At 38.4% G+C, this 18,498-nt stretch overlaps 1 protein-coding gene across 6 annotated transcripts in view; it reads left to right on the top strand.

Annotated features, from left to right (window-relative positions):
* Positions 1-17,717, top strand: part of DNAAF1 (dynein axonemal assembly factor 1) — a 33,774-nt gene extending 16,057 nt beyond the window's left edge. For 4 of the 6 annotated variants that reach the window (XM_073307514.1, XM_073307511.1, XM_073307510.1 and 1 more), the window contains 10 exons: positions 2,026-2,117; positions 5,976-6,197; positions 6,969-7,135; positions 8,216-8,337; positions 10,164-10,378; positions 11,710-11,967; positions 12,652-12,761; positions 13,475-13,543; positions 16,211-16,592; positions 16,941-17,716. In XM_073307514.1, the coding sequence (XP_073163615.1) occupies positions 2,027-2,117; positions 5,976-6,197; positions 6,969-7,135; positions 8,216-8,337; positions 10,164-10,378; positions 11,710-11,967; positions 12,652-12,761; positions 13,475-13,543; positions 16,211-16,592; positions 16,941-17,044 (1,740 nt within the window). In that variant the 5' untranslated portion in view covers position 2,026 and the 3' untranslated portion in view covers positions 17,045-17,716. Of the gene's footprint in view, positions 1-2,025; positions 2,118-5,975; positions 6,198-6,968; positions 7,136-8,215; positions 8,338-10,163; positions 10,379-11,709; positions 11,968-12,651; positions 12,762-13,474; positions 13,544-16,210; positions 16,593-16,940 lie in introns of all 6 variants that reach the window. The other 2 variants (XM_073307513.1, XM_073307512.1) reach the window with 2 other exon arrangements.
* Positions 17,718-18,498: the final 781 nt, after the last annotated feature.

Raw genomic sequence — 18,498 nt, 5'->3', positions numbered from 1 at the left:
ATTCATAAACCAGTCGGAGAACGCTTCAATCTCTCTGGTCACACGATACAGACATGAAAGTTGCGATATTACAACAGAAAAACTTCAGATCCAGACTCTAGCGAGAGACTGTTGAATTGGAATTCATTTGCAAATTGGATACAATTAACTTAGGCTTGAATAGAGACTGGGAGTGGCTAAGTCATTATGCAAGGTAACCTATTTCCCCTTGTTTTTTCACACCCCCCCCCCCCAGACGTTCTTGTTAAACCCTGGATTGTGCTGGAAATGGCCCGCCTTGATTATCATACACATTGTAAGGAGAGTGATCACTTTAGATAAGCTATTACCAGCAGGAGAGTGGGGTGGGGGGAGAGAACCTTTTGTAGGGGTAAATACCCATTTTTTCATGGTTTATGTGTATAAAAAGATCTTCTGTACTTTCCACAGTATGCATCCGATGAAGTGAGCTGTAGCTCACGAAAGCTTATGCTCAAATAAATTAGTTAGTCTCTAAGGTGCCACAAGTACTCCTTTTCTTTTTGCGAATACAGACTAACACAGCTGTTACTCTGAAACCTAGATACATACAGAATTTCAGTCCCTTGGGTTACCAGCCAACACCTTTCTGAAGAACTAAATTCATATGAAAAATCTTGGAAGGGAACATATACTTTATATAATGAGATTATTTTGTTTCCAAAGGAAGTAGCATATTTTATTATGAGCCTATACATTGTCTGCATGTGCCAAGAATTTAATTCAATGGCTTCCAATAGTGTAGATTCATAGTGAAAAGCAATGAAATGTTACAAATAGGTAAAAAAACCCCAAACACTATGATCTATCATGCATAAAATAGTTAGCATTTGCTACTAACACTAAAGAGTTATTTAGATGCAGAGGCTTTGCTTAATGTTTATAAGCCCCTTCAGTTTTTATTGAATCTTCAGTCCTTCTGGGATTATTCCAGCCATGTGATGTTTATAGGGACTTAGTTACATTCTAACAATTACCCATATATTATATTGCCTAATGAATTCAAGTGACCAGTCAGTTGTGTCAGAACTGTGTTTCTCAGAAATATTAAACTTCAAAGTAAAAATTTAAATACAGTTTCATTTATTAAGGTCCTGATTCTACCAGTTTTCCTCAGCTTTACTGTGTTGCTTTGGGCCTGCCTTCCTGCCAAGAAAAATCTGACCATTTTAAGCCCCAATCCTGCAAAAATTTAAGCAATTGAGTAGTCCTATTCAATGTATAAAAGTTAAGCACATGCTTAAGTCTTTGCAGGACTGGGGCTTTGAGGTTCAACTTGTGCATTTTTTGCAACAACAACAAGAATAGAGCACGTTAACACTGAAATATAATTTTGTAATGTCTAATACTTGTTATAAACTAATCCCAACAAAACTAGATACAAGTTTGTACTGTAGGTAGGGATAAATTACTAAAGTTTTCTTTTAACCTTTTATACATGTTTTAGTAAAATCTAGTCTCCTCAAAGACAAAAATATTTTCAGCTTGTTTCAAATATATTTATATATGTTAAATATTTAAGTTTAAAAGCTTAAATATTAAAACAGTTCTATTTTTGATAATAACCAGCATGTGTTAGGTGATACACAGATTACTAAAAGACAGGAGCACTGATCTGCATGTGGGGCTCCATATGGGTTAGATCACTTTGTTAGATCTAACCCATATGGATCACAAAGATCATGTGGTTGCTTAGCTAATTAAATTGATGAGGAAATATTAATAGCTGATGTAATTTCGTGTTTGTTTTCCTTTTTTAACAGCATAGAAAATGATAAGCGAAACGTCTGCACTCTAAACAAGCAGAAATGGAAAGCAGTTCTAAAATAACTACTATATGATTACTCTGAGTAATGTTCTGAAAGGGTAAAGCAGCTAATGAGTTAAATGTCATTGAAGAAGCAGATTGTTCAGCTATTTGAAGTCAGGCAGATATTAAAGCTTTCAGAATGTGTTTTATACTTTAAAGGTTTTTTAAGTTGTTCATACTTCCTGTCAATATTTTAGAATGACAAAAAAGCTCCTGCGAGACATCTGCAAACAGCAAAAATTATATGTGACCCCATGTTTGAATGACACACTATATTTACATTATAAAGGTAAGCCATACCAAAACCAACAAAAAACACAACACATTTCAGAATTATTGTTCTAACTAGCAATGTAGCAGGCGATCTGGATACGGTTCACTGAGGGAAGGTTTCTGAAAATTGTATTAGAAATATAATTTAATTTGATGGAAAAATTTAATTTGGGGTGGAGCTGAGTCAACAGCAATGTACAAAAGTACTTCAGCATCAGTGTTAAGGCCTGATCCTGGAAGATCTTCCAGCTTCCATTAAATTGACCGGGAGCAGAGGATGTTCAACGGTGTGCAGAATAAGAGTCTAATGACCAAAGCTAGCGGATTCAGGGACAACTTTGATTAATTTTGTGGCACTTCTGTGTCAGCCAGTTATGTGATTCTTCATTTAAAGACAACAAATTTAAAGTTGATATAAGGAAATACTCTTCTTTACACACTGTTTAGTCAGCTGTGATATTAATCATCAGCTGAAATCAATCGGGTTTATGGCCTTTGTGGAATTTTGAGAGAGAGTTTATATACATGTATGAAAAAAATCCAGCATATGTAGCTACATGAGCTAGCTAGGCAAAACATACTAGGGTTATTATGCCTCATGGTTAAGGGTTAAGACTTTCTGTGGGGGTTAGAAAGCAATTTTTTCTGTTATGATAAAATATTGCACAGTTGACTAGGTGCCTTTTTGGAGTGTTTTCAACTTATTTTGAAACATGCCAGTATTGGAGACAAGATACTGGAACTGAGGGAGTACTGATATGTTCTGGACTGACAGTTTTGATGTTGCTACAGACAACCAGTTAATCTAAATTTGAATCTTACTCTTTCAAATGTACTTTTAACTTCTAAACTGTGACTAACAATATTCATAAAAAACAAGTTACTATAAATCAAGGCGGGATCTAGGTGGCACATTGAATCAAAACACTAGCTTCTCACTTCTAAAGACACTGGTTTAAAAATATTGGTCCTGAATACCTCATGAGCAAAAATGTACCTTATTCCTTCTTAAATATTCTTTTAGAAAAAGACTGTTTTTCAGCTACAGGAACCTATGTATTGGTGAATAAAGAATGCCCAGAAAAAAAAGCAAGCACATTGCATTCTCATACCATCACTTTTGTTATTAGTGAGCAATACCCAAATGTGGATCCTTCATTTCCTGCATTCTAGTATTAATAAATGGAAAAAAGAGTTCCTAGAGCTAATGTGAATGCTGCCCTTTGTTGTCTTTAAGGACATTTTTATGTGGTATAGCTAGCCTTTCCATAACAACTTAAAAGTGGTTTTATATATAACATGCTAAGTCTCCAGGGAGCCCATCTCCCATTCAGGGGCACTATTTGTGCCATTATGCCAACTTATTGTCTTTTGAGATTTAAAATCATTACCTTTGTGAATCTTTAAGCTTCCTTCTTGATGGGTATGACGGGGTGAAGACTCACCACCGCTGGTGCCTCCCGTTGGTTGTTCCAGGAATTAGCTGTGTCCACTGGAGAGTGTCCTCAGCATGTGGTGTCTTGCCCATTGTCCATTCTGCTGCCCTGCGACCTGCATTGCTCCCTGCTTGGCATCGTCCGCTTCAGGATGCTGCTCTCTGGCATGCCTACTACTTCAGACTCACCCCCTTCGGGGGGGGGGGGGGGGTGTTAACACCCATCTTTGGAACTCTCACCTGCCTCAGTGGCCAACCACAATCCAAAGTCTATCCCCTTAGCTCAGGAGCAAGTTGCAGTCCATATTGGCCACCATCTTCCATAGCCAGGTGCACTGTAAGGTGGGGAACGGGGGAGACCCAGGCCTGCCCACTACTCTGAGTCCCAACTCAGGGGCTCTCTAGCAGCAGCCTCCTTCGTTCCCCTCTTGTCCGCCTATTCTTCCCTGGACCACTTCCCCTATGGCCCTGTGCACCTTCTTGGCCCTTTGTAGCAGGGTCTGCAGCCTGGGAGGTAACAGGGCTGGACCCCTCTACTGCTCCCCCAAGCCTGCCCAGCATTGCTTTGTCCAAGGTGCTGGCTCCTTGCTTCAGGAGCCTGTCCTTCTCCCTCACTAGTCAAGGAGAGACTACCTTCTTCTCTGCTAGGCCGCCTTTATATAGGGCCTCGCCCAGCCCTGATTGGCTGCCTCTTCTTTCCCCTGATTGGCCCTCCACAGGCCTTTATTGATTGGCTGCCAGTCTATGCAGCCTCTAAAGGCCTGTTCCAGCCCTTTTCTCAGGGGGTGGGGCGACTGCCCCACCACACAGGGCCTGATTCTTGAAGTCACTGGGAGTTTTGTCATTGACTTCAACGAGAGCAGTTCATAGATTCCAAAGCCAGAAAAGACCACTGTGATCAGCTAGTCTGACCTTCTGTGTAACAAAGGCCATAGGATTTCCCTGAATTAATTCCTGTTTGTTTGATTCCAGTCTTGATTTAAAAATTGCTAATAACGAGAATCCACTACAACCTTTGATAAATTGTTCCAGTGGCTAATTACACTTGTAGCAATTAGTTTATTTAATCATTTAAGAAAGATTTATTGTTGTGGCTAAGTATAATTAATTAATGTGTGATGGTTAGGTTTAAGTAGGATAGGATCATAGGAGTATAAGACTGGCAAGCATGCATGAGTGATGAATGTGTATTAGATATATAAGCAAAGTAAAGCTATAATGCTAGGCCTACACGCTAACCTGAAATCTTACAGGCTTCAGCCATACTGGGCCTAAGGAGAGATGACATAAGTAGGTCAAGAAATAATCCTTAACCAGTAAAATTACAAGATTACTGTAAAGAATGTGCCAATGGGCGATGTTTGGGAAAACCACAATAATAAATCTTCTAATAAATTATTAAATACACTAATGGACTAAAAGCCCCTCTCTTTGATGGGATGAATATTATGGAAAAATAAGAACCCCGTCACACAAAAGTTATATATCAATACACAGCAAGCACTATAACTCACTACAAATATAACTTAAAACTTTTATATGTATAATTAAGGGTTAGTAGTTTCTTCATATGGATGCTCGGGGGATTGATATACTGTTTCTACAGGCTGTTGGTGACATACAGAAACATATGGAGGTTCTGGTACTTGATATGGTTATATGCTATGCATGTCTTCATAAATACTCTCCTCTGCTGTGACTGTGGGTATTGCTCCTGGATTAACTGTGACTTGAAGAGGGATAGAAACAGGTTGGACTGAACCAGGCTGGTCTCTGGGCATTTCTTGGTTTAAAGTTATAATCTTTCCTCCCATATAATGTATGGCAAAAATAACGCCTGTAGTGAGGATACTTTGGACAACAATCCATCCCTTCCATCCCTACAGGGGTGGTCAATACTGCATCTGTTCCATCTAATAATTTGTTCAATGTTTGCTTTGCTTGATCCATATTACTAATTTCAGTTAAATGCCAATTTTTCCTTTCTAACACCTGTTTTAGCTATAAATCTAATGGTCGTATGTGTGCAGAATACCGTGCTGGGTACTGCATGGGCTCTTTCAGGTTTTGTATACATGTTGGTGGTTGTAACATTGAGTATCTTCTTAGTGGACAGAATTCCTTACTTGTGACTGTGTTTGTGGCCATTGTATTCATTCTTTTTGTGCTCCTAGAAAGTCTCCAGCCCTAAGAAAATCTGTCAGGGTAACGCTCACCCTGCTGATTTTAAAACTGTAGCTGCACAGGTGACAGACTCACTCACAGACTCACTCAATAGTTTAACGCAGAACTATTGATTACTATGTCCATTCAATTGAAATACTGTAAAAGCTATACCCTCACTGTCATGGATCATAGTCTACATCAGCATCATTGGCTGAAAACGAATATAGAGAAAAATTAATCAATCTCTTCTTATTTAAACCCTGTTTTCTGCAGGATTTGACCGCCTTGAGAATCTTGAAGAGTATACAGGATTAAAGTGCCTGTGGCTTGAATGCAATGGTTTAACAAAAATTGAGAACCTGGAGGCTCAGACAGAGTTGCGCTGCCTGTACTTGCACCTCAATTTAATAAATAAAATTGAAAACCTGGAACCTCTGCAAAAGCTGGATTCGCTCAACCTCAGTAACAATTCTATCAAGATAATTGAAAACCTCTGTAAGTATTTCTAGTGTAGTGTGTTTCATTTATGTTGCATTCATTTTTCCATGCATCATCTTACTAATAATTAGTGAACATATTTTGCAGGCTTTTTTTTTAAATTGGGTTAAAATATTACAAAAAGTACAGAAGCAATTTCAGGAGGCTTTTGGATGGAAAGTCAAACCTATGTGTTTAAAATTTTGGAGGGGTTAATTGATCAAAAGAACAGGTTTTACAGTTACTTACAGTGATGGCTTGAACAATTTATATGAAGTTATTCCTTACATTGGAAAACCTACTGAATCCTTTGGTTTCATTCCTCTTTATGTAGCACTTTTTCATTTGTTTTTTAAGTTGGATGTGCTCTAGTGGCCAAGGACAGGATAGCCAATTTTTTTCCGGACTGCAGAGGAATTTATGCCATGTTGAGGTAGCTACACTTGACATGATAAAGAGGGATTTCTGTGCACCACCACTTGTGTATTTTAGGTGTAACTTGAAATAGTAACTCTTGCTTTTGTGTAATTGACTAGTTCAAAAGATAAATATGCATTTAAAACAAACTCAGGCGTTCTAGGCTTTGCGATAAAGAAACGGAAATAGTGTGTTTGGGGGAGGGAAAGGCTTGGAAATACATTGCCAGATATCAAATGTATATGAAACAGTCACAAAGTGAAAAAAGTCACAATATTTAAAGCTGCAGTTTTCTACTCTGTCCAGAAAATTCTCCTTGCACAGAAGGCTGTGAATTAATTTTCCTTTCATTGTATTGTCATTGTCCAACAGCTTGTCTGAGCGTTCTGCACACTCTGCAGATTGCTCACAATAAGTTACAAACAGTGGAAGACATACAGCACTTGCAGAAGTGCCCAACTATCTGCGTCCTTGACCTTTCTCACAACAAGTTAGATGATCCAAATATTCTAAATGTCCTGGAGACCATGCCTGATTTGGTAAGCAAAATATACATGAGGGGTTTTGTATATGTTCACCCACATGAGTTTGAGACTATAGCCTCATTAAATTGTCTTATCGGAGAGAACTGAATGCACAATAATAGTAGAACTTAATCTTCATTAGAAGAAGGTGCTTTAGAGATAGAGCATATGGTTAGTAGCACTGGGCAAATAATTGAATTTTTGGTTCACTGAAAAAGTAAAATATCGATTTGGGTTGAACAAAATCTTTTGCCCCAAAATGATACATTTAGACATCAGGTGTTTTTTGGTTATTTTTAAACACACAGCTCCCCCCCACTCACACCTTTTATTTTTAAGTTAAACCTAGCTAAAATGCAAAAGAAAATGTTTCAACTTCTTTGGAATATTTTTTCCCCGGCTGAAACTGTTCACTGAATTCAACCCGAATTCATAAACAGTTTCAGTCAACCTGAAGCTGCATTTTTCGGCAAATAAAGTCTTTTCCCCAAAAAATTCACCCAGCTCCATTGATTTGTTATAGTCTCTAAATATTTTCTCTGATTCTTTCCCCTGAACTTTTAAAACACGTTCCATAGATGATTTGAATTCTAGGAAAAATAACCAAGTATGGTACAGTTAGAAAAGCTCCAGATGGTTGCCAAAGACCCTGATTGTAATCTTAATGCTACCTACTCTAGTCTCAGGGACATTTTTTTTCTCTGTATTGTACCTGCAAGCTTGTTTTCTTTGTAAAAACAAAGATAGCCCTGATGAGATGGAAAATAATTTTTATACTGTAATTTAAACTGGACCTTAACTACTGAAAAACTGCTTGGAGATAGCTAGATTGAATAGGAAATTAGTAAAATTAGATCTGTGATTATCAGCAAATACTACTGTAGCAGTTTAAAAAAAATCAAATATTATTAATGCAACTTTGTCCATGATTGGAGGTTTTCCCCATGTTATTTGCATGTTGGGGTATATCACTCTTTTTTTTTCTTCTTTTTTTTTTATTTGAAGCCTCCTGGGTTCACAGATTATAGAGAAAGTGCCTATATGGAGTTAATTTTTACCTCTTTTTAAAAAAAACTATGTACCTTGCTTTTATAGCGTGTGCTGAATTTGATGGGAAATGAAGTGATTAAGAAAATTCCTAATTATAGAAGGACACTTACTATTCGACTAAAACAGTTAACATACCTGGATGATAGGCCAGTTTTTCCAAAGGACAGGTGAGAAATAGTGAAGTCTTCTTTACATAGCAATGCAGATTAAATACTAATGATCACACATTCCATTTTTATCAATATTTTTGTCATGCGTGGAGAAGAAGAATCTGACCAAAGTAAGCAGTCACAGGATAAGAGGGTAGATCCTCTCATGGATCAGTAACTGGTTAAAAGGCAGAAAACAAAAGGTGGGAATAAATGGTCAGTTTTCAGAATGGAGAGAGATAAATAGTGGTGTCCCCCAGTAGTCTGTACTCGGACCAGTGCTGTTCAACATATTCACAAATGAGCTGGAAAAAGGGGTAAACTGTGAGGTGGCAAAATTTGCAAATGATAAAAAATTACTCAAGATAGTTAAGTCCAAAGCAGACTGTGAAGTGTTACAAAGGGGTCTCACGAAACTGAGTGACTGGGCAGCAAAATGGCCAGTGAAATTCAGTGTTGATAAATGCAAGGTAATGTACATTGGAAAACATAATCCCAACTACCTGTACAAAATGATGAGGTCTACATTAGCTGTTCCCTGTCAAGAAAGAGATCTTGGAGTCCTTCTGGATAGTTCTCTGAAAACATCCGCTTAATGTGCAGCAGCAGTCAAAAAAGCAAACAGAATGTTCGGAACGATTAGGAAAGGGATAGATAATAAGACAGTAAATATAATAATGCTACTATATAAATCCATGGTACGCCCACACCTTGAATACTGTGTGCCGTTCTGGTCACCCCATCTCAAAAAGATACATTGAAATTGGAAGAGATGCAGAGAAGGGCAACAAAAATGATTGGGGTATGGAATAGTTTTCGTATGAAGAGAGATTAAAAAGACTGGGACTGTTCATCTTGGAAAAGAGATGACCAAGGAGATATGACAGAGGTCTATAAAATTTTGACTGGTGTGGAGAAAGTGAATAAGGAAGTGTTATTTACTCCTTCACATAACACAAGAACTAGGGGTCACCCAATGAAGTCAATAGGCAGCAGGTTTAAAACAAACAAAGGGAAGTACTTCATACAATGCAGTCAACCTGTGGAACTCATTGCTAGGGGATGTTGTGAAGGCCAAAACTATAACAGGGTTGAAAAAAGAACTAGATAAGTTCATGGAGGATAGGCTATTAGCCAAGATGGTCAGAGATGCAACCTCATGCTCTGAGTGTCCCTAGCCTCTGTTTGCTAAAAGCTGGGAGTGGAAGACAGGGGATGGATCACCCTTTGATTGCCTGCTCTGTTCATTCCTTCTGAAGCACCTGGCATTGGCCACTGTTGGAAGACAGGATACTGGGCTAGATGGACCATTGGTCTGACCCAGTGTGGCCATTCTTATGTTCTTATGACCATAGGTCATAAGTGAGGGTAGGTGGCCTTGTATACACTAGTATCTTACAGTTAGGAGCTCTGCATTCTAAATTCTTAATATAAGGAAACACAATATCTTTCTCAGACTATGATATATTCCTATATACAATTGCCTTTCTCCATAATCAGTAGCCCAAACTCTGCTCATGATGTCAGAGTGGTAGCACAGATGTCATAGAGATCAGAATTTGGGACTTTTAAAAAATTTTACTAACAAAAGATGCAAACTCTGGTTTTGTATTCACTAGCCTTTACAAACTTGTGTTCCTTATCTGTTCTATTTCACCTACAAAATATCTGTACCTTACATAGCAGTCCTTGCTGCTCAGGGGAGCATATTTTCTGATGCTCATCTGCTCAGTAACTTTTCTTTCCTTGCAAATAGACATTTGAAATCTCCCTTTCATCGTGAACACACTGTGCCACTAGTATTTACAAAACTGTGTTACAGTGGTCTTGCCTATTGCCATTAGAGCCTGTGCAGAAGCCTGGGCCATGGGGGGACGCGAAGCAGAGAAGAGTGAAAGGGAAAAATGGGAGAACAGAGAGAGAAGGAAGATCCAAGACAGCATTGATGGGCTAACAGCGATCCGGCGAAAAGCTGAAGAGAAGAAAAGACAAAGGGAAAAGGAAGAAAGAGATATACTTAGAAAGTGTGAAAATAGAGGCACAACAGAGACCCAGGAAGGTTTGTGATTAAGCTTTTGGATAAAGCTCCTGTTTCTCTCTGCTTTAAGTCTAATTGAATTTCTAACTGCCTAATATTACCTTACTTTGATATTACTTTTTATCAAGTCTGTAGAAAATGAGAATAGAATTTGGCTCATTGACTATAGCTTAGAGGATTTACTGCATGCTGCAATAATAAAGATTATATCTTACACTGATGTAGAAAGACAAGGTGGGTTAGGTAATATCTTTTACTGGACCAGCTCCAGTTGGTGAGAGAGACAAGCTTTTGAGTTACATAGATCTGGGAAAGGCACTCCGAGAGCACCAACAGAAGGTCCAATAAAAGATATTACCTCACCCACCTTGTGTCTCTAATATCCTAGGACTGACACGGCTACAACAAATACTGCATACAACTGATCTAGAAAGTGATTTTAGAAGGAATCAAGCAGTTATTTTCCCCATATATTGATATTTTAAAATAAATCAACATTCCCAAAGGTTCCCAAATGCACAAGAGAATGATTTCCCCAAGTCATGTATTATTTTAATCTGGATAAGTTATACAGTAAGGTAAAAAGGATCTTTTTTTTAAAAAAAGACAGTTTTCTGTCCCATGTCTCAGCTATCATTCTCTACTATATTAATTGACAGTCAGGACTGGAGCCTGTAACTTATCAGTAGTCACTGTTATACAAGCTGTGTGTGGATGATTTTAACAACTCACTTCATTTTCTGCCATGGAGTCTCCTTCCACATTACTAAACATAACCAATATATGAATAGTAGAACTTCCCAGCTGAGACTTTGGGTAACAGCAAATAGGTTGCAAGATGGCCAAAACACTGCCCACAAACCAAGTGTTGCCAGAGTGTTTGACTACAAAGCATATTTTCAGGGATCTACCCACTGATTAAAATTTTAGAGATTAGAGGGAGTTTTACAAGAAATAGGTGAGATCTCAGAGAGTTACGGAATTTATGTAAGGAAATCCCTCTTTGGCTCTTATCCAGCAAAATGCTGAACCATGTACTTAATTTCAGGTACATAAGTAATCCTTTTGAAGGCAATGGCTTAAATTCAAATACTTAAAGTTAAGCATTTGCTTAAATGCTTTTCCTGGATCAGGTCCTTTGCCTGTGCACTGGCAAATGGGCAAACCATTTGCACAACATGTCTATAGCCACCTGAGGGATATTGATTCCTGAATGATAGACCAAATACAAAAGAGCTTTTGGTGTGTGTTTGATAGCTAGGGATGAAGACCATACATTACAGCCTGAATACTCTTAACCCTCAAGAACTTGCTCTACTGCTTTACCGTTATCGACTTTCCTACTGCTTTAGGAGAGGTTCCAGCCACAAGTTACAGCAGCGATGTGACTAACAATACTTCACGTATTTCAAATGCTTCTGAAGAGACGGAAACTCAGAAGATTAAGAAATTTGTAAAGGAAAGCATGGAGGCCCATGATGAAGTTTTAGCTGAAATATCAAGTAAAGAAGATCTGGATAGCCTGCTTACTAACATTTCCGGTAACATTCAGAAGGATGTGCAAGAAGCTAATTCTCACAAATGCCCAGATTTCAGTACTAATGAAGAAGGTAATGTACATTGTAAAGAGCCACAGAATAAAATAAAATAAGAAGTGAAAAGAGAAACAGAGATGATGAGCCAAACTTTTTGCTATTATACATCCCCAGTGACCTGATTGAATTCATTGGGGTTGCCTAGGATGTAAGAATGAGGAACTTGGCTTAGCATTTTTCCACAGTATGTAACTGAGGAAAATGGAGTTTTGGGTAACATGGCATTAAACACCAATAAAATGTAAAAAAAGGCCTGATGCTTTCGTGCCTTTATAAGTGAAACAATTACTTTGACCTACATTTCAATTTCTTTCTATCAAAATGCAAAAATTTAACTTATATAATTCAAAGGAATTCACTGGTATGATGTAAAGACAGAAAGGTGAGCTCCAGATGGATTGGGTACAAAATTTTGGAAATATATAATGAAAGAAAAGCTTCATCATGTTGGGTCTGATAACACTTTCCTAATCTTAAACATTTCTCATGTACTTTGGACCCACTTCTGCAAGTTAGACATACCCTAACACATTGAGTTTCATGAATGCAGAAAAACCCAAATTTCCTTAGTGTAGACAAGGCCAGAGACTGGAGATAAGATTAATTTAGATCAGTGATAGCTTTGAATATCAGAAGGGAGACAGACCTAAATGAGGAACGTAACAGACAACTGACTAAATATTTTCTCTTAATCCTTAGAGATACTAGTAGGGAATATGGCTACCGAAGGTGCCCTGGTTACTGAACTGGATGAGTCTGCAGAAACAGAGCAAATTAAACTGGAGATACCAGAGAAGCTTTTCATTGATGTATGTATTAGGGCTGAGTATGTAATCATTTTGTTCCTATTTTGAGGGATCCAAATGTAGGTTACATCAGTTGCCCACAAATTCACTCCTCTCATATCCCGGCTAAACAATTGTGTGTGGCCGAGGCTTTGTAGGAACTTTCCACTGCCAACAAAAATTCCCTGAAAAAAATATAAAGGACAATGTAACATCACCTGCCTGGGGGCTATGTGGCATCTGGTGTGGTTTTCTGAAGTTCCCTGTGTCAAGAAATTTACCAATCTTCCAGATCTCGTCTGCTCTGTTGCACAGAGTCAGTCTCTTTAGAACTCTGAAATCTGCTTAATTAATATTAAGCAATAATTAATATTTCAACAATAGTTATCTTTTTAAAAAATAAATAAATATACATTAGCCAGTATATATAATGAAAGATTACCACATCTAATACCCTTTTTCTGTTATTTGGGCCCTGAGTGTGTAGATAATTATAATTATGTATTTGTTTAACTTTAAGGACATGAGTAATCTCACTGAAAAAAAAAATCTCTCTCTATGTAATAGAATAGAGGATCTAAAGTAACTAAAAAAGAAAAAAAAATCTGATCTAAACTTTAAGGGATGGAGATTTTGCCCCTACTGACAAACCCAGAATTCTGAAATTATGGGGTTTTGCTTTTTAGGCGTTAGAAATTGCCTATACTGTTGATAAGCTATTTTGTGATCTTCTTCAGGAACTGCCTGATTTAGAAGATGTAGATGTTAGTGAATTCTCACCAATAGAGGGAAACTCAATCAGAAAGGTGAGTTTCTTGCTAATTATTCTTATCAGGCTGGTGCTCTTCTACTCACATTTACTAATACATTATAATATGTACAATAAAGTACAAATTGTGCATTTCTGTTTGAGAGGTGGAATAGTTATTTAATTTATAAAATGTGATCGGCAAAATTTACCAGCACATTCTCTATACATTGAAACAATGAGTTGCATGTTACCTTTCAATTTGAATTGCCACATTATCACACTAACAAAAAAAGATAATAATGTGAAACCTAAATAAGATGGACCTCTTAAGAGTGTATTGTATTTCATTTTTACTTTTAAAAAAAGTAAATGTGTATCATTCTTTTATATTTCAATAATGAACTAGATTGATTGACAAACTGCCCTCTACAGAAAAAAATAAGAACTGCTCAATTGGATTTCATAGGCCCAATGCTGCTAACAGCCTTAAGATATAGTCTTATTCTGCTCTGTTGGTAGGAGTCTAGAGTTAGTTTTAAACCCACAGTTGCCAGTGAGATTCCAAATGAGCAAAATGTGCAGCACAGTGGCGACTGTGAAGTCCTAGGTGAATGTCGATTGTTATAGAATTACATATAAATGATACAATATGGTATTTTTCTGGCCTGGTATTATATAGAAACTATTAATATTGGCTTAATTAGATAAACTGTATAATCCAGTTGTATAACTGGATACTTTAAAATTGGAAAGCTACCTAAGAAAATATTTCTTATCACTAGTCACCTCCCCATTCTTCAGTCACGTGTACCTAGGGAATGGCAACAATAGAAACACCATCAGAAACTTTCCAGAATTTTTAGTCACCCTTCACATGAGGCAGGAGTCTACTTTATGCAATCTTAAAAGGACCTTTGATTCACCTGCAACAGAAAAATCCATGTAGTTTTTTCTTCTCCTCTGGATATGAATCTAGAAAAGCAGAAACAATTTATTTGGGAATGCTTTAATCCTCAGTTAATAATTTGTTCTGATGTGCTCTATGCAAATACTTGACTAGATCTACTATTTGGTTAGCTTGCACTGCATTTTAATCTGTTAGAATAGTGCCATCTTGTGGAAATAATCAGAAAGACTCAGTACACATTTGTACAGGCAGTGCTGGGGAATGAGACACAATCATTTATGCGTAGTTATTGAGGCTAACAGCTGACAGAAAATCAAATAGGGAGAAAAACTAGCAAGCTATCAGTCCTGTACTGTAACTAGTCCCATGTGTAATTTTCCACACTTGCTTCATCCCCTCCTCCTTTACATGGACCCTTGGGAGTAAGCCCACTCCCCAAAATTTTCCCTCCTGCAAAGAATAAAGGTCCATACAAAGGATGCCCAGTTTGTATTTAGCCTAAAAGTCCTCCATCCATATAAATCAAAACTGCAGTTCTCAGCGCAAACTTACCCCAATTCCTGTATGTGGGACTGGAATAGGCAAATGACTCCTTCAGAGCCCCCCATTGCACTGTATTGACCCCACATCACCTGTCCCTCCAGGGGACTGAGGAGGAGAATCAGAAGCTGCAAGGATCCTTGGACACCTGCCTCCCATAGCACACTGTGACTTACCCACAAGTGCTGAGGGGGGAGACCATCAAGGCTGGTGTCCACCCTTCCTCACTTGTCCCTGGATTAGGGGAAGCCAAGCAGCACTCTGACTCCACCTGAGCTGAAGCCAAGGGCAAGATGAAGGCTGTCATTCAGACACACAAGCCCCAATGGAGAGCACTTCCAGCAGGGCCCCACAGGGTTACCCTGGGGCTGTCCCAGTACCCTAGCTCTGACCAGAAGTCCCAATGGAGATCCCATGCTGCTGCTGCACCTGTAGCCCCAAGTGTACCCTGGCCATCACTTCCCCCTGACATCATGTGATTGCTGAACTTTGATGTAAATGACCTGACTTAGAGCAGGCTGAATCCCCGGGGATCCGGGAGCCAGACAACTTCCCTGTTATCCAAAAATGGGCCAATCAGAATGACTGGAGACAGGCAAGAGAGCCTGCCCCAAACAAGACAGCCAGAAATACTGCATGAGAACCTCTCCCCTAAGGCTGAAAAAGAGCCCAGGGCCCAAGAAGCCCCACTGCATAAGTGGGACAGTCAGAAATAACTTCAACTGGTTTGTCATTTATACAGCTTTGATTTGTTTTGGTTGTGTGTTTGAATTAAAAAATCTGAAAGACATAATTTATTTGTACTTCAGTTTGGTAATTGACTCCTGGCACATACATTGGGAATTTATATTCTTTAAAAACAAAAACAAAAAAAGACCCACTTAAAACTTATGAGTAGTTTCTGATCATTTTAGTGAGTTGTATCTAGAAAGTTTTATAGGCTGCAGATCCTCCAACACTGAAACCTGCTTAATCAAGTGTGCCTTCATTTTATGAACTGTAATTAGTCTATGCCATGCCAGTTTAAGACTGATGTCTGATAACTGATTAGGGGAAATTCAGCTCTTCTACACCAGGCAACGTTGATATTTCTGCTTTCCTTGATCTCTGTATGAAATGGATGTTCTATGTATGATGTGGGAGCAGGGTATTAAAACTGAGAACTGTCACATGGATCTGAGAGCAGAAGTTTGCCTTTGAATTGTAATAGTCCATCCCTTAATGGCTACTTCAGTAGTAACAGATTCTTTTCAATTATCTTGTCTACCTTTATAGCAAGCATGTCATCCAAAGATTGAAATCATTTCTGAAGTGAGTGATGACAAGGACTGTGCATCAGAGGAAAACAAAACCTTATTTGAGAACTCAGTAACAGAAGAGATCCCAACAGCCATCTTTTCAAATACATGTAAGGTACCTGAAGACAGTCAAAGGGAAACCGCAAGACTCCTTGTAGAAGGCTTAGCAGAGCCTTGGAGTCCAGAGAGAGACTTAGAGATCAAAGTTAAACAAGTCAAACCTTTGAAACCATTGATACAAGAGATTGTTGCTGAACCAATAGATGATATACTGACAGCAGCAGCCTGCAATAAAGTGGATGAGCTAACCCCAGAGGAATTGGACAACAAAGACAGTCACATTAAACCATCCTGCCCTGGTAAGATTATTGTAACAGAATTTAAAAGAAAAACAAACAGGTAAACATGGGGGAAATGGGAGATGCTGGCTGTATTTTGAAAGAAGAAGGAGTTTGTTCATCCATTGTCAATGACCCTAGCTAGTTAGGACTGGGGGGAGGAGGGGAAGGGACTGAGGAAATCCCTTAGTGCTCTCTTCTCCCCAGTTTGTTGTACCCTACTAGGATCCCAGGAGGTTGAGACAGAGCATTTTTCTGTGACTATTTCCATGCAAATGTTTATAGTCGGTTTTAATAATTGGGATTTGTTTCTTTTTCCAGTAATAAAAACAATTAATCACAATTTCACTTGTCTTCATGCTTTAACAGAGAATAGCACTGAGGACAAAAAGGTGCAGTGCCTGGCAGAAAATGGAGGATCCCCTCATAAACCACAAGACGATAACGAGGACATCGAGTATGGATTAGATTAAGTGATGAATAAAAATGGACCAAATCTGGAACTCACCATCCAGCCCCATTATTTGTGGTTACTTCAAAATACCCAGAATAACTATGGGTCCCTCGGTAAAACACCTGAAATTACACTTCGGGTGATGGCATTCATAAAATGACTGCCTTAATATAAGAACTTTGTGTTCTATCACAAAGTCAGCCAGTCATAGCCAACAGAATAGTATAGATCTCAGAAGCACTACATTAAAGTGCAGCATTTCTGTGAATGATGCAGACAAAACTGTGCCACACTGCTATGCAGAAGAGAGGGACTAATTGCCAGCTAACCCACAGCTACCGAGTGCTTTATGGTCTGATTTTCAAAGGTGCTGAGCACCTGTAGCTCCCATTGCAGTCAATCACTTGTGAGCACTCAGCACCTTTAAAAATCAGGTCAGTAACATTTAAAGGTTGAATTGAGGTTTCTTTTGAGAAGTTATTTCTCATGTCTTTCAAAAAATAGGGAAGTTAAATGTTTATAACTTAGTATTTCATTTATTTCTGTAGTTTTAATCTGCTGTGTTACAGTTATTTTTATTTGGTCTAAAGAAAATTCTGTTATTACGGTGCTGCATTGTTAATTTGTACAATTTCCATGTGTGTATATTCCAGCAAATACTTACCAAACATGCTCACTGAAAATAAAGTTAGTTTGCTTCTTAGTAAGATATGTTAAGACTGTAAAGCTCAGATATTCATAGTTATATGCAGAAAGTGTACAGAAACACTGTGTTCATTCATGCAAATTATGGGTGTGAACATTTTTGAACACAACATTAAGGCAACTTATACCTAACTTATCAAAGAACTGTGATGAAGATGCACCCCCACATCATACGTTTATACATGGAACAAGTCTCAGCCCCGAGAATTAAGACTTTTCAGTTCATTTAAAAAAAATTAAAACAGATTAAATTATTTACCTGTTAGGGACATCTGAGATGAAAAGGGCACACAGTTTTGTTGTTGGTTAGCTTTCCCTAAACTGCCCAGATTCTGGGACCAGCTCCACAAATCTTTTAGGGAAATAACAAGTCAGTCAGCAACAACAGGCCTGAAGTTTCTGCTATTACGTTGGAGGCCAGAAGACAGCTGTACTAAGTGGAACTATTTCTTCTCTTCTAGGCTTCTCTTTTACCCTGTAGTGGCAGCCTTGTGCCAAAATTATGTATGAGCTTAGCTTAGACTCTGAGCTCTGGCCCCTCCTCATTCAATCCTGCTGAACCAGGGGACAGGATTGCAGGAATTTATATAAGGGGTTCACTCGAGAGCTTTGCTTCCTTTGTACCACTGTGGAGGGGAAGTTTGGGAGAACAACCAGTGGAAACACAATTTCATGGATCCACTGAGCTCGTGGCTTCCAAAATCTAGGTGGTAAGATTCCTTCTTCACCCCCACAGCCCCTCTGTACCTCACCACACACACTGAATTG

Source organism: Lepidochelys kempii, chromosome 12, assembly GCF_965140265.1.
Source record: "Lepidochelys kempii isolate rLepKem1 chromosome 12, rLepKem1.hap2, whole genome shotgun sequence".
Lineage (NCBI taxonomy): Eukaryota > Metazoa > Chordata > Testudines > Cheloniidae > Lepidochelys > Lepidochelys kempii.
The sequence above is the reverse complement of the archived record's forward strand: the minus strand, read 5'-3'. Positions and strand labels throughout refer to the sequence as shown.